The sequence below is a fragment of the Muntiacus reevesi genome, chromosome 1 (assembly GCF_963930625.1).
Source record: "Muntiacus reevesi chromosome 1, mMunRee1.1, whole genome shotgun sequence".
Classification (NCBI taxonomy): Eukaryota; Metazoa; Chordata; class Mammalia; order Artiodactyla; family Cervidae; genus Muntiacus; species Muntiacus reevesi.
The window spans coordinates 170965750-170987483 of record NC_089249.1 but is presented as its reverse complement, the minus strand read 5'-3'; the positions used below and the strand labels follow the sequence as shown (position 1 = coordinate 170987483).

The following is a 21734-nucleotide window of genomic DNA, read 5'->3' as shown; positions in this document are numbered from 1 at the left end:
ACTTACAAGTGCCCAAACTCCAAAAGCAAAAGTGGAATTATGGGACAGACTTTGAAGCTTGTTTATGTGCAAATTTTTCTAACAAGTAACTTTGTATTCCTGTATTCAGATACAGATTCTTTGATTAACACTAAAAATATTTCCTAATACCAAAAAAACAGTGAAAGGGAATCCCATCCAGGTACTGATATTTTCTTTTCCCCCTCAATTGTAAACAAAACTCAGGGTAACTAGGATGGAGTAGTTTAAAGTCTATATCCAGAGATTTGCCATTTTTCTCCCATCCTAGCCCCTGAGAGGGTCATAACTGCTCCAGTGGTTACCTTGGTTCTGCAAACACAGCAGGTCCTGGTTGGAAGACAGAGACGGGAGGGGCTGCAGTATACGAGACTCTGCAAAAGGCCTCATGTGGTCGGAGTATGCCCCCCAGTCCTATAACCCTCGAGCTCAGCCATCTGCTAGTACACACCCAGACGCTGCCTGAAGTCTCTGGGGGGATGATCAGCAGTGGGCTTCAAGGCAGAACTCGAAAGAGACCAGGCCTCTTCTAAAGAAAGCAAAGTACACTGTGGAAGAAAGGGCGCTGGGGACCACGGCTAAAGTCTAAAACGTGTGAAGTGACGTGTGTGCACAGGCGAAACACCGCACTCCGGCTAAAGACTCTGTGGCTTGCAGGTTCAGTGTGGTACAAATACGGATTATACACTGGAGTGGTTTAGCCAGAAAGCAAAGCAAACATTTTAGGGATACAGAATTTAATTTATTTAAGTATCTTTCTTAATCATTATAATTTGGGGGGGAAAATTCACTGATAGATAACTAGCACTTCTGTTCCTTTATAGAATGCTTTAGAGCCATCTCCAATTTAAATCATTAATTCTGTTTCAATAGGAGGGCCCACTTATTTTAGGGTGAAGTAGGTCTAACATCAGTATCAATATCAGTTTCAACTCAGTTAACCTCATTTCAGTGCTATTAAATTCAAACAGCAATGAATTTTACTGCTCAGGCTATTATAAGGGGAGTGCTAAGCCCCTGAGGAAGCACTCCTGAACAGGTCTACGTCTTCCATTCAGTTAGCAATTAAGAATGACTGTTTACAGACCATAGCCGACTTTCAAAGTGCAAAATTCAGAAACCAGAATACTTCTTCATTTGATATGTTTCTTGACAATCATCTTGTAAATAACTTGTCTCAATATATTATGGAAAAAGGCTTCTAATTTTGGTAAAATCTTTATTATTTTCCTTATTATAACACCTATTCAAGATATATGGCAGATGCACTTTCAGTACCTCTCTGTGAAAGGCAGCGTTGCACTGTATTAGCTCTGGTTTCCCTCTGCCACCCCAAGCAGTTACCTGGCAATTGATACAAAGCCTAATTCCTACCAGAACATACAGAGAAGGTGCATCACATCACAACTCCCTCCTTGATGCTTTTACCTTCTCTAGTTCTGAAGGTCAAAGTTTCCAGTGCTGTGTCTGAACTTGTACTGAAATGCTTGGCATTAATAAAACAAAGACGGAATTAATTTATTTTTTTAATTGTGGTGGGGGCAAGGAGGAGGAATCTACAAAGGCGGATTTCACTTTCTAAGTAGCATTATATTGGTCTACATTAATAATTTCCCCAGCAGGTTGTCCATGACTTCACTTTGAACAATCGGAGCCTTTGTACCTCAGATCCCCTTACATGTGACATTTGATCAAAGTTTTAAAATGAGCAGCTAACGGAGGTGGAGAAGTGTTGCTCAGTAAGTCATTATACAAAGCCAGGCCACAGCTCATTTGGAGGTTGCTGAATGCTGGATCACAGACGTTTCCCAGCTAAACATTATATTTAGAAATCAAGTTAAATTTTCTGTACACTGAACACTGTATTTATTGCATGTCATCATACTTTTTCTTAAGTCATGCTTCAACGATCACTGAAGCATGACTTAAGAAACTTTTTCGGTTCTTTTACACCAGTGTGTTTTTAAAGACAAATGCAAGGAACCAACAATTAAATGTATTCTTATTCAAGCTCTCTGTACACAGCCATAAAAAAATTAAAAAGTCTGCCTCCTTACCCCCCCAAAAAAGATTTCAGGTAACGGAATTAACCTATATTACTAGTTTCACAATTAGTGGTAGTCATTCTGATGAGATGGGATATGAAAAGAATACTAATAAAATCAATTCATTAACTTATACCTAAAAGTCTTTATCCAAGGAAATGTTCCCCAAAGAAATGGAGGAAAAAAAGATTAGTAAAGGAAACATCTCACACTTCAACATGCTATATAAGGAAAGACGGCTGAAAGGAAATCTTGCAGGGAATTTTATCCCTTTGAACTTTTAAATAAACTCTTAAGTAAGATTATGCAAACTTACTAAAGACCGGTCCTGATTAGAGGGAAAAAATGCACCCCTTCTCCAAGTCAGTTCTGGAGGCTTTCTCCAGAGTTGTACTGAGTAAAGAAAGACTTCCTAACAAACCAGCATTCTTTTCCACATGATCAGAGCTAATTGGCCCCCCTGCAGACTAAGTGACCAATCACATCAGCTTCAGCTGAAACCAGCCCCCACGACATTATAAACAGAGGAATGTGAACTGTAAACCCAGTCCAAGAAGAGAACCTACAAACTGGACTTGTAGATTAAAATTACCTTATCAGAAAGACAGACTGAAAGTTTCCTCAAGACCTGCCTCTGTATATAGGCTGACCCAGCAAAAGAACTGGTGAGTACCTGAGATAATACTCAATCCTATTTCTTTCCTTAAGGGAACTAGAGAAAAAAAACTGACTGACAAATAGGGACAGAACTAGATATTGCCAATAGAGTTTCAAAACAAAGATATTACCTATAGGGTCATACATTCCTTATTCTTTTTCCTTAAATTTTAGAAACAGAGTAACAGTCTTATTGAAAGCATTATTGAATATTTTCTTGTGTTACTAAATGTGTTCTAATTCTGCATTATAATACAGAAATGAGAAAAGAAAAATCCTAGAAAAAAATTCAGTGGCTTTCAAAAAAAAAAATCTTTTTCTTCTGGACAGAATTAAAGAAACCAAAAACGAGCATTAAAAAAAAAAAAAAAACACCAAAAAAAATTTATTTTTATCTTTTTAACCACATAGGAAAAATAATGAGTGTCCTAATTTCTTTTTAACCATGAAATTATTGCTGAAATTATGTACAAATTATTTACAAATAAGAAATTAAAATATAAAAGAATCTCTGAGCTTATATAACAGAATTAGAACTCACACTGTTTGTCCCAATTATGGGAGGGCAGGAGAGATGACTAGGACTCTCTACAGTCTTAAAAGTGTTTCCACCAGAAGTGAGCAAATATATGGTAATACTTTAATCACGTAACAAATGTAGTTATAACTTATATTTAACTGTTTAATATGAGCTGCACTACTGCATTACAACATGACAATAGAAGACATAATTTTGAGTGCTACAACCTAATGAGTAGAATGAGTTCATTATTTTGATGACCAATGAAGCAGCCAAAATATCATTTTTATAAAGTACAATTTTTTTCCATCAAATGATTTATATGTGGGCAAATATCTTTGGGCCCACACAGAGAAATACAAGCAAACCATACTGAGCTTCTATTCTACGTTCTACTGGGACCAGTTTACAAGAATCACACAAACACAGACTAAGATGAAAACATTCAAAAAGCACTTGTGTGCCTATAGGGATATAAAAATTACCTTGAAATACAATAGCATAATGTCGGTCCATCAAACACTTTTAAATTTGATGGAGAGAAAATCTACATATATTAGGCAATAATAATTTAATGCTTTAAATGTTCATATGAGCAGATGTAAAATCATATAGAAAAAATAATACAAGAAACCTGTAAAAGTTGAGGGAAATGGTAGTGAGTTTACAAACATCAAGGATTTTAAAGAAGCATGTTATTTAATTCCCTCTTTTCTTTCTTTCTCTAATATAAGGAAACCTGGCCAAGGGGATTGGCTGGCTTGCCCAAACTGACACAGCTATGTAACCAACAGAGCCAGAGCCCCGTCAGCTACATTTCCCACCCTGTCTTCATTACGCTAAACCACACTGACTACACAAGTCCAAAGAACGGAATTATTCAGGGTAATCTGTTAAATGGGGATCAAAATCTTACTTCTCTCAACTACTCTACTTTCCAACACCATCTAAACAAGATCTAGGACCGTTTTATATATAAAAAGGATAATGCTCCACTGTTTTTGATATTAGCCTTCTGTTCACAGGCTTTTCCTTGTATTTATTCAGTTCCAAGAGGAAAAAAAAAATTGAAAAAACCTAGAACAAAATCTGTGCTACAAAATCTGTAAGGAAGAAGTTACAATCCTGAAAAAAGGCCCAGATTAGAACAATTTATTTTATTAGCTATAGAATGTATACAAAGGCTATCTCTTCAGGTAATGAATTTTATAACTTAATGAAGCAGGTTGAAATCAAGAACCATGGACCTTTCCTCTCACAAATGACTGTGACACAATAAGCAATCAGTGGTTCCGTAAGTGGAACACCACCAGTGTACAGGTCCACCATGGGCATTTGCCAAAATAGGCAGAAAGCAACAAACAATAAAGGTCAAAGTCATGGATAATGCAAAACCACACAGCAGTTCGTCAACTTGGTGCAGGCAGCCAGTTACCCTTTACTGTCAGAATGTCTTTTCTTTCATAAAATTACGATGAAAGTAGTAATCTTTAAAATTATTTTCTCCATCTGGTAAAATACAAAATTGGCAATGTTTTATAAGAACTCTCTTCTCCACATTTTAACTCTACTGTTCTGCAGAATCCAAGACTAGACTGTAATAATTCTGATTTTACTCATCTTCAAACCATGCAAGATGTCTTCCTTAATTGAAAATATATTTCTTGTCTACAAATCACAGGTCTTAGCCTAAGCATTTCTGAAGAATACTCAGAAGGGTTCTTGGACAAACTAGTCAAATGGAACACTGTTATTCACAAAAGCTAATAACTAGGTCAAAATGTCTATTTTTGAGGCAATATGGCACTGACTCTGGTCTGGTCTACGGACTAAGCAGAAACTCACTAACACTACTTTTATGATCTTAGGAAACGTACTGTGCCTCAGCTTCATTACGTATAAAATGTCATTAATAATGGTAATAGTATGAAAGTTAAACAATGGGCCTCCCAGGTGGCTCAATGGTAAAGAAACTGCCTGCCAATGCAGGAGACATAAGAGACACTGGTTTCATCCGTGGTCAAGATCCCCTGGAGAAGGAAATGGTAACCCACTCCAGTATTTTTGCCTAAAGAATCCCACTGACAGAGGAGCCTGGCAGGCAACAGTCCATGGGATCACCAAGTGTCGCACACAACCGAGCACACATGCATGCATAAGAAGCAAGATTAATACCAATAAAGCAGCAAATAGCCCAAGAGGTTACTCTGTGAAGCTACTGGCTTCACATGAGTCAATACATGTGAAGTGTTTGGTATGATTCCTGGCACATAATCAACAATCTATATTAGCTAATCCAATTAATCATTATTGACATAAAAATCATGCATAAAGCTAACAATGATTTAAAATGGATACTTGAGACATTTATGCGGACAGGAAGAGTATCTACTAAAGGTGCTAAAAATTAGGCTGTCAAAGATGATCTTGTGAATGTTGTATCAATTGTCTTGAGAAGATTTTTATCCCGCCAAACTCTCTAAATAAGGCAGCTTCTTGGAGTTAAAAAAAAAAAAAATTCAACTGTAAAGCTAGCCAGACTTGGAAAATAATCCATATGCCCTGTGAAAATTTTGATCCTCAGTGATCTCACCAGAAGAATGGGATACGAATGTCTATTTTCCTGATTCCAAAGAATTAGAGATAATGCAATATGAAATATTTATGAATATTTTGTTATTATTACTAAAGGGTAGAGATCAGGTCTTCTAAAACATCAACAAATCTAATAAAATGAGTCATTAAATAGTGTGCCAAGAAAAATAAAAATAAAAACTAAATAAAACAATAATGACAACTTGTTAGAATAATAAATTATAAGACATTAAGGTCCTAAGACTTTTTAAATTTATAATATGAAACTGAAATGACCATCTAGTCTAAACAAACAGCCATCCCAGGGTTCCATCAGCAACTCAAATCTAAAGAAAATATAAGAGAATGTCTCTAATATCAGCAATAAATATTAAATCAGCCTTAAGACAAAAGGGAAAGTATCTACCCAGCTGCTAAGATCCAATTCCAACATGGGAAGGCAGTGTCCAAAACCCCAAAGTTCCTAAACAGAGGAGGGTCCAGCAAACTCAAGCAATAGCCTAGCTCCACACACCTCCAGTTACCTTCTTAAACATCGCTGTCATTCAAAAGGGAGGAAGGTGATACGCAACACTTCCAAGGGCATCTACTTCTGAAGGAAGAAGCCTCAAAAAAAGAGAGTCACTAACACATAAATATGGAATTTAGAAAGATGGTAATGATAACCCTATATGCAAAACAGAAAAAGAGACACAGATGTACAGAACAGACTTTTGGACTCCATGGGAGAAGGCGAGGGTGGGATGTTTCGAGAGAACAGCATCGAAACATGTATATTATCTAGGGTGAAACAGATCACCAGACCAGGTCGGGCCTGGTGCACTGGGAAGACCCAGAGGGATCGGGCAGAGAGGGAGGTGGGAGGGGGGATCGGGATGTGGAATACATGTAAATCCATGGCTGATTCATGTCAATGTATGACAAAAACCACTACAATGTTGTAAAGTAATTAGCCTCCAATTAATAAAAATAAATTAAAAACAAAACAAAACAAAAGAGTCACACACACACCCCAAGTACTGGACTGAGGCAGAGAAGAAAGGAGCACTCAAGGGAAGCAAAGTCGCATCTCCCAGTCTGTTCCTGGCTGCCTCTACCTAAGTCCTCTGCACCTCTGTCGTATGCAAGGATGGTCACATGGAAAGTACATGTTCGATTTCTATGTACCACACAGAGAAAACACAAACATAGACGAAAACTGACTACAGCTAAAAACTAGTTTTACTAATATGTTCTAAAAACTGCCATTTGATGCCTTAATGATTATTTTAGTTCATTGAACTTGAAACTTTTTCTAATGGTTCATTTACTTCCAAAATTAATATTACCTTGGAATCTCTACCTGGAGATTCTTATTTTGGGTAGAGAGAAAATTCCTTACTATCTAGTCAGAATCTAGAATATTCAAAAGGGTGGCAATCCACCAGCCACAGAAGGAAAGCCTCCATGAAAATGGCCACAAAGTAACAAAAACAAATAAAATCTAATTACAAAACTTTCAATAGGCTAATTATAAAGCATACAATAGAACTACAGATCTCTAAAAGCTTAATCTTATCCTAGCACTAAGTTTGGCTTCAAAACATTTTCAGTCAGCTAAACACTACACTTCTAAATGATTTGTATTTTAAAAAGGAACAGATATTTAACATTCCATTCCATTATTCAGTTATAAGCTATTAATTAATTATGAAAAGTTATTTACATAAAATGTTTAGTCAAATCAATACATACTTGAAGCCTGGACTTGTGCAAGAAAAATACAAAAGTGTCAAAAAAGACATGAATGCTAACCCCAGCCCTCAGAAATTTTTTAAAATGCCAAACAATACTTTAACAGTCCTTGAAAGAACCAGTAAAGAGATATCTCAAGGCAATCCACAATGAGCTATCAAATGAATGACTGAGTAAATGCTCCCGTATGTGAAAACAGAAAGAGCCATCAGATTGGGAAAGCCGGCCTGGTAGTCAAGGAAGCATTCCAAAAAAAATTACAAAACTAAGTCTCAGGATATAAATAATATTAACTATGAAACAGTTTAGGGTTTACTAATACACTCTCGATTTCAGAGCATTACAACCTGAGATGGATGGCAGTCACTGCAAAGTTATTGCTCCTCTCCTGACTCAGAGACGCCGGAGGATGGTTACCAAGGATGGTCACAGCACACTTCAAATGGATGGCGCTCAAACAGGTCTTGCGTATCTTCGAGACGCCTGGGGAACCCTAATGGACATGCGCTGGCGTTGGATGATGCTGGTCTTCTCCGCCTCTTTTGTCACCCACTGGCTTGTCTTTGCAGTGCTCTGGTATGTTCTAGCTGAGATGAATGGTGACCTGGGACTAGATCATGACGCCCCACCTGAAAACCACACTATCTGTGTCAAGTACATCACCAGTTTCGCAGCGGCATTCTCCTTCTCCCTGGAGACACAGCTCACCATTGGTTACGGCACCATGTTCCCCAGCGGTGACTGTCCAAGTGCAATCGCCCTGCTTGCCATACAAATGCTCCTAGGCCTCATGCTAGAGGCTTTTATCACAGGTAATTGTTTTTGTTCTTTAAAAAAGCATAGGAGTGTTTTGGAATGGGTATAGTCAGTTATAAGCAATCCTATTCCAGAACAATTCATTTGCATTATTGACAAGTAATTCCTGAAACTAGAAAAGAGACTTGGGTCAAACAATTGTAGAAATTTTTTTAAATTTGACTCTATATTTAAATTTTACCCAACTTAAGAAAAAAGGTATCATTACGACAGTAGCCAAAAACATATGAACAAAAAAATCTAAAAGGAATTTTTCAAAGGTACTAAATATTTTAAGTGAAATGTGTTCAATGCATATTATGACAGTCATTTTACCTAACAGAGGAATTTGATTTTTTTGTTGTTAACCTTTACTGGGCTAGAATTTTCTCCTGAATTCATCTTTTCAACATTTACTCAATACTAGTGAGCCCAGAGTACCACAGTCAGTACTGCATGATAAAGAATAAGAATACGCATCCTTAGCAAGAAAAAAACAAAAAATACATACACACACACACATATATATATTTGGCTTCCTTTTTATGTATTTTACTTATTATGCATTTAAAGCATAATTTTGATAAGAGGTCCATAGACCTCACCAGCCTGCCAACATCTGAGGCACAGTAGTAATTAAGAAACCCTGATCTAGAGGTGGGAAGGGGGAGGAGAGAAGGGGTGGCTAGGAAGAGGATGCACTTGAAGCAGACACTCAAATCACCTGAGAGCCAGAGCCTTTTTAAAAGAAAAAAGGCTTTGTATAAATTTCAAAGTTAAAAATTCTTCAATGGGCCACTTGTTCCACTGGTCCCTTCCCTACCCGAAATCATTCTACTATGAATCTAATCTCTATTTCAACTTGAAGTAATCTGGTGGCAACGAAATTGCATTTACTTTCTGTTGCCTTTCTTTTTAAAGCAGAGGTAGGAATATAGGCAATGACCACTCTGACTTTCTAACAAACTTAAAAAGTTTTACATTTCTATGTGACAAATGAATTTTCCTTATCCATTTTGAAATCAGTTTTAAAATAAGAACATATGTACTGTTTTGAAAAAAGCTTCAGGCTAATGAGAAATCAGTAAGTTGAATTTCTGAAATATTTGGCAGGCATGACACTACGAAATGTATAACAATTTGCTAGATCCTTGTCATTCAGAAAAGGTAATGACATTTCTAGTGTTCAATTCTAAAAAATAAACTCAATGGTTTCTAATTTAGGTGCCTTTGTGGCGAAGATTGCCCGGCCAAAAAATCGAGCTTTCTCAATCCGCTTTACTGACTTAGCAGTAGTAGCTCAGATAGATGGCAAACCTAACCTCATTTTCCAAGTGGCCAACACCCGACCTAGCCCTCTAACCAATGTCCGGGTCTCAGCGATACTCTATCAGGAACGAGAAAACGGCAAACTCTACCAGACCAGTGTGGACTTCCACCTTGACGGCATCAGTTCTGAGGAGTGTCCATTCTTTATCTTTCCACTCACCTACTACCACTCTATTACACCATCAAGTCCTCTGGCTACTCTGCTCCAGCATGAAAACCCTCCCCACTTTGAACTAGTCGTGTTCCTTTCAGCAACGCAGGAAGGCACTGGAGAAGCGTGCCAGAGGAGGACATCCTACCTGCCCTCCGAGATCATGTTACGTCACTGTTTTGCATCTCTGTTGACCCGAGGCTCCAAGGGAGAATATCAAATCAAGATGGAGAATTTTGACAAGACTATTCCTGAATTTCAAACTCCTCTGGTCTCCAAGAGCCCAAACAGGACTGACCTGGACATCCACATCAATGGACAAAGCATTGACAGTTTTCAGATCTCTGAAACAGGACTGATAGAGTAAGAAGTATCTATTTTAGCACCCTATTTTCTAATGTATTAAATACACTCAGCCAGTTAAGCAGCTATTTTTCCTTCATTGTATCTCATGTTTTCTTTTTCCAATGCTGATTACATCTTTCTGATTACATCATGGTGATCAAGCCTCCACCCATTAAAAAAAATGGCTGAGCTAACAATACATGTTGTGGAAATATAACATTATACAAAGTTTCTCTCTGTGGTTATCTGTTGAAATCAATGCACATGAAGGTAACAGATTATATGTAACAACAGAAACGCTGTTGGTGAGTTTGTATGAATGTGCTATGATACCAGTACATGGCCACACTTTACACAGCTGAACTCTAGGTAAATCAGTCATAAATTTTTCATTTTCATCTGCCAATTGGAGCAACAGTCTAGTTTCAAACCTAGCTCCCTGGGTAGAATGATGATTTCATAATATTTAGTGAACATCCTTTTAAAACTGCTACTTTCTTCAAGACAACAAAGATCATTCCTTTGGTTCCTTATAAAACCAAACTGGGGTAAATATTACCCCCTTAATTTTTAACAGCTAAGAACAAATATTCACAAGAAAACAGCAAAAATAACTGAAAAATCATTTGGACCTGACACTCAGACACACTCACATATTCATATATTTGTGGCAGAAAGTGATCAGACCAAGTAAAGTAAGTACTAGCCTGACGGAAACTGTAGGGTGGTATTAGGCAAAGAGATGCAAAATTTTATCCACTTTAAAGCTACTGTGCACATTAATCAAATAGTGATTTAAAAATTACAACTATTCACCTGAATGTATTCCAACCAAAGTAAAAACTTTACCTTTCTACTTAGGATCCATTGAATGGTATAAAAACTTCACAGATGCAAATACATTTATGTTTTTGTAGATATAAAGGTTTACATATAATGTAACTCAGGGAAAAAACCTCCACTAGAAAAAGCAAAAAATAATTAGGCAATGAAGCATTTTCAAACCCAAATTCCTGTTTCAAACTTCAAATAGTTTTTTCTATAAACACAAAATGAGTGTTTATTCACCAGTAGGAGGTTGGACGAGATGAACTCTATTATTTCTTTCCAAATCTAATACTCCATGAAAATTATGCTTTCTCTGCTATTTTAATTTTACATGTACGAGGATGAACCCTTTCCCTTACCTCTGGTTTAACTTAAGACTATTTTTGTATACTTGTCATTTCCATTAAAAAAAAAAAAAATCAAACTGTCCTCAACCAAAACAAGACCCAAAAATGTCACCCTATCAGATTTCAAACAGATTTGTTGCTGCTCTTCTGAAATCTCCCTTATCCAGTCCTATGCGGGCAAAGGGAAAGATGAACCCCCCCCACCGGTGATGACCCACGCAGGAATCATTTCTTGAAATAAATACTAGACAGTAAAGGCAAGCAGTTGTGAAAAGCAGGGCACAGCAGCAAGTCACATTTTCCTATTCTTTGACCAAAAGGAGAAGAAAATAAAGAACTCGAGTGGTCTAAGACTGATAATAGCAAAGTGTATCAAGCACACAGAAACTTAATTATTGAGAACTTTTGCAGTTTAAAAATCTTAGACATTCTTAAATACTAGCTAGAACAGATTTTTTTGCAACCCAAGACGGCTGTTACACAGATAAGACAGCAGGAATTCTTATTTCTATAATAAGGTAACAAAATTCACCTAACCTGTGAAAATAAAGTAGTATTGAAGATTTACATGGTATGTTTTTTCCTAAGAGCTTCACATCACTTACACAGGTCACACAGAGAGGATGCCCAAAGTGGCATAACTAGGACGTGGACAGGCCTGTCTGGGCTCTCAGTCTCAATACAGATGCAGGGCCTTCTCCATTCAAGTCAGAGGAATCTTCTAACATACTATTTATACATAAACTTTGCATCTGAAAATTAGATATGATTTTTCCAAGATACATATGCACTGCCTCCCCAAAAAAACCACTCTGTTGGTATACTAATGCTATTTAATAACAGACAGCTAAAAAATTCAATCAAATACTTTTGTCTAGGAGATCGAAAGCTTCTGAGAGAATGAGTCTTTCACTTCAAAGAATCACACCTTCTGTGTTGAGGGGACTAAGTTTTCTGCAAAGCCCTATTATCCATTCAGGTGAATGGAGTGCAAACTGAAAGAGGGGACATTTACTAGAAAGTGAGACCAGCAGCTCTAACTCTTGGCTCTATCGCTCACTTACCTGGGCCTCCTGGGAAATTAGTGACAGTATCTCAGATACATGATCCAGGAGACCACAATGTCTCGGGTACATGATCAAGGAGACCACAATGGAATGATGTTAAAAATGCTTGTGGAAACCAATACAGATAGCATAACAGTACCAATAAACTGAAGACAGTTCAGTTTAGTTGCTCAGTCATGTCCAACTCTTTGCGACCCCATGAATCGCAGCACACCAGGCCTCCCTGTCCATCACAAACTCCTGGAGTTTACTCAAACTCATGCCCATCGAGTTGATGATGCCATTCAACCATCTCATCCTCTGTCGTCCCCTTCTCCTCCTGCCCCCAATCCCTCCCAGCATCAGGGTCTTTTCCAATTGAGTCAACTCTTCGCATGAGGTGGCCAAAGTATTGGAGTTTCAGCTTCAACATCAGTCCTTCCAATGAACACCCAGGACTGATCTTCAGGATGGACTGGTTGGATCTCCTTGCAGTCCAAGGGAATCTCAAGAGTCTTATCCAACACCACAGTTCAAAAGCATCAATGTTTTGGCGCTCAGCTTTCTTCACAGTCCAACTCTCACATCCATACATGACCACTGGAAAAACTATAGCCTTGACCAGACAGACCTTTGTTGGCAAAGTAAAGTCTCTGCTTCCTAATATGCTATCTAGGTTGGTCATAATTTTCCTTCCAAGGAGTAAGCGTCTTTAATTTCATGGCTGCAGTCACCATCCGCAGTGATTTTGGAGCCCAAAAAAATAAAGTCTGACACTGTTTCCACTGTCCCCCCATCTATTTCCCATGAGGTGATGGGACCAGATGCCATGATCTTAGTTTTCTGAATGTTGAGCTTTAAGCCAACTTTTTCACTCTCCTCTTTCACTTTCATCAAGAGGCTTTTTAGTTCATCTTCACTTTCTGCCATAAGGGTGGTGTCATCTGCATATCTGAGGTTATTGGTATTTCTCCCGGCAATCTTAATTCCAGCTTGTGCTTCTTCCAGCCCAGCGTTTCTCATGATGTACTCTGCATATAAGTTAAATAAGCAGGATGACAATATATAGCCTTGACGTACTCCTTTTCCTATTTGGAACCACTCTGTTGTTCCATGTCCAGTTCTAACTGTTGCTTCCTGACCTGCATACAGGCTTCTCAAGAGGCAGGTCAGGTGGTCTGGTATTCTCATCTCTTTCAGAATTTTCCACAGTTTATTGTGATCCATACAGTAGAAGACTTTGGCGTAGTCAATAAAGCAGAAATAGATGTTTTTCTGGAACTCTCTTGCTTTTTCGACGATCCAGCAGATACTGGCAATTTGATCTCTGGTTCCTCTGCCTTTTCTAAAACCAGCTTGAACATCTGGAAGTTCTTGGTTCACGTATTGCTGAAGACTGGCTTGGAGAATTTTGAGCATTTACTTTACTAGCGTGTGAGAGGAGTGCATCCGTGCAGTAGTTTGAGCATTCTTTGGGATTGCCTTTCTTAGGGATTGGAATGAAAACGGACCTTTTCCAGTCCTGTGGACACTGCTGAGTTTTCCAAATTTGCTGGCATATTGAGTGCAGCACTTTCACAGCGTCATCTTTCAGGATTTGAAATAGCTCAACTGGAATTCCATCACATCCACTAGCTTTGTTCGTAGTGATGCTTTCTAAGGCCCTCTTGGCTTCACATTCCAGGATGTCTGGTTCTAGGTGAGTAATCACACCATCGAGATTATCTGGGTCATGAAGATCCTTTCTGTACAGTACTTCTGTGTATTCTTGCCACCTCTTCTCAACATCTTCTGCTTCTGTTAGGTCCATACCTTTTCTGCCCTTTATTGAGCCCATTTTTGCACGAAATGTTCACTTGGTATCTCTAATTTTCTTGAAGAGATCTCTAGTCTTTCCCATTCTGTTGTTTTCCTCTATTTCTATGCATTGATCGCTGAGGAAGGCTTTCTTATCTCTCCTGGCTATTCTTTGGAACTCTACATTCAAATGGGAATATCTTTCCTGTTCTTTGCTTTTTACTTCTCTTCTTTTCACAGCTATTTGTAAGGCTTCCTCAGACAACCATTTTGCCTTTTTGCATTTCTTTTCCATGGAGATGGTCTTGATCCCTGTCGCCTGTACAGTGTCATGAACCTCCATCCATAGTTCATCAGGCTCTCTGTCTATCAGATCTAGTCCCTTAAATCTATTTCTCACTTCCACTGTATATTCATAAGGGATTTGATTCAGGTCAGACCTGAGTGGCCTAGTGGTTAAACTGAAAACAAGTAGATACCAAAGGCCATAAAGCCCACTTATATGTCTGTGTGTTGTTGCTGCTATGTTAGTTGCTCAGTTGCGTCCTACTCTTGTGACCCCATGGACTGTAGCCCACCAGGCTCCTCTGTTAATGGAATTCTCAAGGCAAGAATACTGGAGTGGGTAAGCCATTTCCTTCAACAGGGGATATTTCCAACCCAGGGATCAAACTTGGGTATCCTGCCTTGCAGGTGGATTCTTTACCATCTGAGCCACAAGAGAAGCACCTTACATATGTACAGGCCCTTATTACCAGCTGCCAGCAGCAACCTAACAGCCAAAAACTGCCACGCCTGCTTCAAAGCACTTCAAAATGCACTGAGCTGAACCTTTCTGTACCACCTAGATTTTACTTTAATCATCTTTTGATTCCATCCTTACAGAATCATTACTGTAAGATGATTCCTAATGAACAGAAATTATAATTTGAGTATTACAGGGCTTTTTCTGCCTCTACATTCTCCTGTGGGTATTCACAAAGGTCATGTACAATTCTTACCCACGTTTCTAATTCCACCCATTTCTCCACACATAAGAAGCAAATACATGATAAGAGCAGTCTTTAATTTATTAAAAAGAACAAATCATTCTGGAACTTTCAGTATTTAAATTATCTTAATTTGCTGTCAAAGGGTATCTCACAATTGATCAGTATGTCAGAGTGTCTCAACAAACTAATCAAGTGCTGCTATTCTGGCAGACTGTAAGACATAGCAGGAGCAACTTTTTTTTTAATCTACAACATTTTCAACAAAAGTGGATTACTTATAAAAGTTCAGAATCATTAGCATGGTTTAATAAGCCAAAGTGAAAATCTTATTAAAAAGCAGTCAATAAAAGCCACTATAAAATATTTTTATAGATCTAATGTGAAAATTGCCCCTTAAGAAAGACTGTCATTTATCAAAAAGACCAGATGAATAAATAACTAAAGTAAAAAGTCATAGTTTTAGACTTTGCTCTCAGATACAAAAGCAAACCTTCCAGCATTTTTTCTATTTCTTCTCAGCTGTGAGAGGCACTGGAAAAGGAGTTAATAGGCTGCTTCCTAACTTGAAACTTCAGTTCATAAGGTAGCCTTAATAAAGAATATGTCTTTCAGAGAACACACAGACTTAAAAAATTAAACCAAGTAAATCCTAATGGTTGTATTTATTATCCTTGGTTTCATGCAATACAGCCCTCATATAACCATGGAACTCTAAATGCAAGCAATGTTACAACCCCATCTACTGGAGAGAGGCAAGTAACTGAGTCAATTTTTAATAAAGGTATCCTTTGTAAGCCTTGTTAAGAACTAATGCCATGGAAATCCAGATAAAAATACTTCAAAACAGTAAGAAAGTCTTACCTACATCTTTTCGTCCTGGTTTTTCAAAACGTCTGTCACCCCTAGGAAAGGTAAAATGAAGTTTCAAAAAAAAACATGAGTAATACAAAGATTTCCCATCCATGACACCCACTTTCCTATCTTTAACAGCATTTGCTTTTCAAATTATAAAACAAATACATGGTTTTTGCCTAACATTTGGAAAACACAGAAAAGCACAAATATGAAAGCAAAAATATCCAATGACTCACCTACCAGTAGTTAGCTTCTATAGACCCAGAAACTTTTTTTATTAGGTACATTTTTAATTAAATTCATGTTTTATTTTAGGTATCTGCTGTACAGAGCTTTATATACTGCTTTCACAATGTGTTTTTACACATGAGTAAATATTTTCAAACTCTTCCTAACTTTTGTGGACAAGGATTCCTTGGTGACTCAGAGGTAAAGAATCCGCCTGCCAATGCAGGAGACGTGGGTTTGATCCCTGGGTTGGGAAGATCCCCTGGAGGAGAAAATGGCAACCCACTCCGGTATTTTTGCCTGGGAACTCCCATGGATAAAGGAGCCTGGTTGGGCCACAGTTCATCAGATCAGGAAAGAGTCAGACATGACTTAGTGACCAAATAACAACTGTGTGGATACACCATTATATAAGAAACCACACTGAAATTAAGTTGTTTGGCTTATTTCCCATTGTTTTATGTTATAAATATTATCACATGGACATCTTTGTATATTATCTGTGCAACTGCTTTTGCCCATGTTGAAAGACTTCATATAGTCACAAGCAATATAGAGAAGATGCTTTGATTAACAGCAACAAACAACAGAATGAAAATGCTTGTCACTGAGTACTAATCAAACAACACATCTAATTAACTATTAAATATCCATGCAGGGACAAAAATATTAATGTATTTATCTAGAATGCTTCTTCCTTTAAATAAGGATCATTTAAACACTTCTAACATAACTCTTATTTAATTAGCAGCATTTTTTGAAAAATGAAACTTTTTAACTATACAAAGAGCATTCTCCTCTGCAGAAAGCAGAGAAGAAATGCTTTTACATCAAGAATCTTTATCCCAAGAGGTAATTCCTTCAGTTACCTTTCCTCCCAGCTCTGTGACCTGTGCATTTCCCTGCCGCCTCCTCGGCCAAACACCCCTTCTACTTCATCAAAGCTTCTTTGGTAGAAACCACATTCGCCTCTGCCTCTGCCTGAAAACAACAACAGAGAAAATGGTCAGATGTCAACATGTGGCACAAGCTGAACACCAAACATTCATCTCTAAAGTGCTGTCTATATACAAAGCAGGATATCTACATTTAAATATTTAGCAAGGCCCACTGAATCTTTACCAGCGAGACCAGTAACAGCAGCGAAGTAGCTAGACCAGAGGAGGATATTTTTAAAAAAAACTGTGTTAAGAGTCCCAGTTCCAGTCCCGAACAAGAAATAGTATCAACATCAAGCTCCTTAACAGAAAAGTCAATAGTGAAATTCTAAAATCAGTAAACCATTATGACAAATCAAACTTTCTATTGGATTATTTTCAATAAAAATGGAAAACGTGAGGAGTTTGAGAAGAGAGCAGACAAAGTACAAAAACCAGGCATAAATGTTAATTTCTTTAACTCCAGAGAAAGGATAATTTAACAGTGTCAACTCTAAACTATCAATTTCGTGAACTAACTTCTTAAAGAATATTCCACACCAACCAAAGGCACTCTTTCCCATTTGCACAAATCTTGGGGAAAACTATCAGGCAGCACTAAATTCAAACCAATGAGCCAGTAAGAAAGTGCACACGTAGGAATTCATAGAGGCTCCAATGGCTCAAATGTACACTGGCCTTTACTGAAGGCAATCTGATTAGATTTATCAAATTTGACTCAACATTCTAATTAGAATTTATCCTAATAGAAATACTTGCATAAATATGCAAATATATATATATATATATATGGAGATTTTTGTTGCAAATTTTTGAAAAACATACTGATTATGTTTTGAGAAACATAATCAGTAAAAGACTGGCTAAGTAAATTTTGATAAAACAGTTCAGTAGAATACTAGGAAGCCACAAAAGATAAAGTACTGTCATTAAATCTACACACACACACAAAAAAAAGAAATCTACATTATTCTGTTGAATGACTAAAGCAGGCCCAAGAGCAATACATTTATAAAAAAATTACAATGTATACAAATGATATGATTCCATAGTTAGGATCAAGAAGGACATAAACCCAAATGCTCCATCTGGGGGCAGAAGGCAATATGCACTTTCAGCTTTATATTTTCTGTGTACTGTGACGATTTCCCAACTGATGTACACCACTTGTATCCAACACACAAGCTGAAAATGGGGGGGGGTAAAAATTGTGCCTAGGCATGTATTTATATCTAGATAAAATCTTAGCCATTATCCCCAACTCACTTCTCCAACAGTAAAAAACCACCCAAGGAAAAATGATGAATCTTGAATAAAAGAATGAATCCATTCCAAAGCTATATACAATTGAGTTAAATAATTGTTTCAAATATCCATACAGTATTTTTATTTTCTAGCATCACTTATCAAGAATTGACTCAGAATACAATTATACTTCTATATGATCTTATGATGGAATACAAGAATAATGCATAATTTTATGTATGTAATCATAGAACAATGATACCTTCTTTAGTCTAAGTATCAATATTTTCACCTGTAAAATGGAAGTGAGAACTAGAGTTGAACTATAATAAAGTTACCTTCCAGTTCTATCAACTTAACTTCTACTTAATGTACAGTTTTGTACCTCTATCCTTAGGAAATACAGATGTATTATTTAAGATGTAATACAGATATAATAATTAAGATGTATTATTTAAACTCTTAAAAGAGTTTAATACAAACTGTTAAATAACACTGTGGTGATATTTACAAAGATATTTTTAGGATGAAAGAAAAAAGTCCCCTGTCCCTTTAGAGAACAATGTTCTCAAGAAAACCATTAAGCACATAGCACCTTGAAAAAGCATTTTATTCTGGAAACATGTGAATATGAAAAACAGCGTTCAAAAGCTGCCAGAAAAATAAGCAAACCACAAAATATTTCCTGCCAGTTATAACTAGCATTGGCACTGGTCCTCCTTATGAGCCCAAAGCTTTATAAGTGGGCACAAAAAAAGAACCTGATTCTAGAGCTTTCCAGCTTGCAAAACGTGAGGAACACTCTTCAAAGTGCAAGGCCCATAATCATCTATAAAAGTAGCTCCCATATGAGGAGAAGCAAGTAAATATAACATGGAGAATCTTTCATAAAGTTAAATTTAAATGACTGTCCTAATCTATGAGATTTCACCCTCTTCTTTGGGGGGATTAAAATAGACTTCCTTTAAAAAAAAATAAAATATACTTCCTTTAATAATGAGGAAGGCAATGGCTGACAACTGTATAGATACGCTTTATTTTTAAACATCTTCACCAGACAAAATAAAAAGATGACAAATTCATGTTTCCCTGTTCATTTATTTAAATTTTACTGCTTCATGATATTCAGAAGTATGAAAGTCAGCTGATTTTCACAACAAACTTCTCTCAAGTTGGAAAGAGGCAGGGCAATCATCTGATGTCAGGTCTGATCATGCCAAAAAAAAAAAACCAGCTACACTAATCACTATTTATTTAACCAACAGGTTAAAATTAAGCAATAACTGAAGAAAACAAAACCATAGATTAAAGGTCTCATGGAACCAATAAGAATCACAGTTGGGACAATGGTATCAGAAATATTTCTCACTAAGTCAGTTCATTCATTTAACTAGTTTCATGTCATCCATTCATATCAATGTTAATTAAGTCACTGCTTTTATTACAGTATCTTTCATACAAGTCCCATTTAAATTCTGAATGTAAGAGTCCTATTCCTATGTAATAGCAATACGCACTTCAAACCAGAAGGTAGAAAGAAATTAATCAATGCTTCATCAGTTTTGAGACCTGGAATTTGTTTTAACAAGTATTTAGAGACTGGTTGGTATTTGCAGCACACAACACTGGTGGTCACTTGAGGAACAAAGACCAGCTGCTTGTGGGCCTCGCTTCTTAACAAATAAGACCTCTCACCGTCATGCCCTGAAAAGCACTAGAGGAAAAGCTCCCCAAGGGCAACCTCTTCTCAGTGCGAGCCCACTGCAGAAAAACCAGGCAACATCCAAGGAGCAGGCCACAGTCACCCTCACAACACCATCATCACATCCCCAAGAAGCACAGATCTCAGACGATCTCTGGACCAACAGAACCTAACTATGTTTGGGAATCTAAATGGCCTGTGGACCTTCTGAAACACACATGCTTAAATCTCACCTACCAGTATATTCTGCTGCAGATATTTTTTCCTGTTGAGTTTTATAGATGATTCTAACAACTCCCCAGGTTAAAAACCACCATTCTAGAGACTGACAAATTCAGAAGGAAAACACATGGACAACCTGGTAACAGCACTTGATCTACAAGTAGAGTTTTAGTTAACCTCTTCATTATTCAGAACAGTTGCCTTCCCACATTCTGAATGAAACCCCTTCAGAGGAATACACAATTTAATACAGTCTCTATAAAGAATGGATATAAATCACTCTATTCATAAAGTATAACTTTAAGAAAAAAGAATTTAGATACTCCACATTCATGATCATGCCAACCTGGACAGTGCAATGTGTGGAGGCAATGGCTTCTTTTTTTGCAGACATCCAATTCTTCCAAAAGCACCTTTTAAAACTGCAAGGTGTGTTGCGACTTCTGCTATAATTTAGCCAACTTAGAAGTAAAAGCTCAAGTAAATATTTATATTACAAACATTAAGAACGCCCTTAAGCAGCAGCAGATCAACAAACTCCAAGTAGGGAGCAGATATCAAAGAACAAGTAATATCAATTATTCTTCTAAGAAAAGACAAATCTATAAAATATAAAACTACAGATTATATAAAGGATTGTTGCATAATGTTTTCTTTCTTTTGCACCCTAAAAAGGTCTCGTACTGAGGAGATGGCTTTTACAAAAGCCTCTCTCCGGCTGGGGACACTCCTGGCACATGGCCTTATACGGAGACCCGAGTCCCAGAGGCCTGCAGGGACCTGGGTGCCACTCCTGCAGCCAAGGCACTTCAGGGAGCTCCGGCTCTCACAGCGTAAGGTCCCGGGGGGTGAGGAATATGGATCACAAATACTTGCCAAAGAGAATGAGGACCATCTAAAATCATTCACACTCAAGTCTCTAGGCTCAAATCACCCTCTTCTACTCCAAACCAGGGGTTGTGGACTAGATACACTGAGAAATGGTTCCAAAAACAAATGGTCAGGACATTTATTATGCAGTTAATGTCAAAAAGCAGTTTTCAAAAATCAAATTATCAAAATATTCTTAAAGTGATTTATTTATTTCCCTGTTCTCTTTCTCCACCGTTCCGTTACTACTGTTTTTTCACATGAAAGCTCACCTCGCCCTCGTGAAGAACTTCGACCTCTAGGAGCCCCCACCACTGTTCCTCCTCCTCCTCGTCCTGTCAGTCGCAGGACAGCGGCACTATTTACGGACATGGAAAAGTTTCTCTGAAAAAAAGAAAAGAAAGAAAAAAATGGATAAGACAGATAAAACCACATGTTGCTCCTCACCATCTCCCACAGCATCTATAAACAGGCA

The 21734-nt window shown here is 37.4% G+C and overlaps 2 protein-coding genes across 12 annotated transcripts in view; one reads left to right on the top strand and one right to left on the bottom strand.

Annotated features, from left to right (window-relative positions):
- The window catches only part of GIGYF2 (GRB10 interacting GYF protein 2), a 127752-nt gene that overhangs the window by 58807 nt on the left and 47211 nt on the right, over nucleotides 1–21734 (bottom strand). For all 10 annotated transcript variants that reach the window (XM_065916814.1, XM_065916847.1, XM_065916851.1 and 7 more), the window contains 3 exons: nucleotides 21532–21643; nucleotides 17152–17263; nucleotides 16061–16101 (listed from right to left, as the gene is read on the bottom strand). In XM_065916814.1, coding sequence (XP_065772886.1) covers nucleotides 16061–16101; nucleotides 17152–17263; nucleotides 21532–21643 — 265 coding nt within the window. The remainder of the gene's footprint in view (nucleotides 1–16060; nucleotides 16102–17151; nucleotides 17264–21531; nucleotides 21644–21734) is intronic.
- Nucleotides 2400–10256, top strand: KCNJ13 (potassium inwardly rectifying channel subfamily J member 13). 2 transcript variants are annotated; one of them, XM_065916872.1, is made up of 3 exons: nucleotides 2400–2728; nucleotides 7906–8381; nucleotides 9589–10256. In XM_065916872.1, the coding sequence occupies exons 2-3, from the start codon at nucleotides 7922–7924 to the stop codon at nucleotides 10209–10211; spliced, it is 1083 nt and encodes a 360-aa protein (XP_065772944.1). In that variant the 5' UTR covers nucleotides 2400–2728; nucleotides 7906–7921; the 3' UTR covers nucleotides 10212–10256. The 2 variants fall into 2 exon arrangements, with proteins under 2 accessions (XP_065772944.1, XP_065772943.1); XM_065916871.1 differs by lacking the exon at nucleotides 2400–2728 and having other exon boundaries at nucleotides 7873–8381.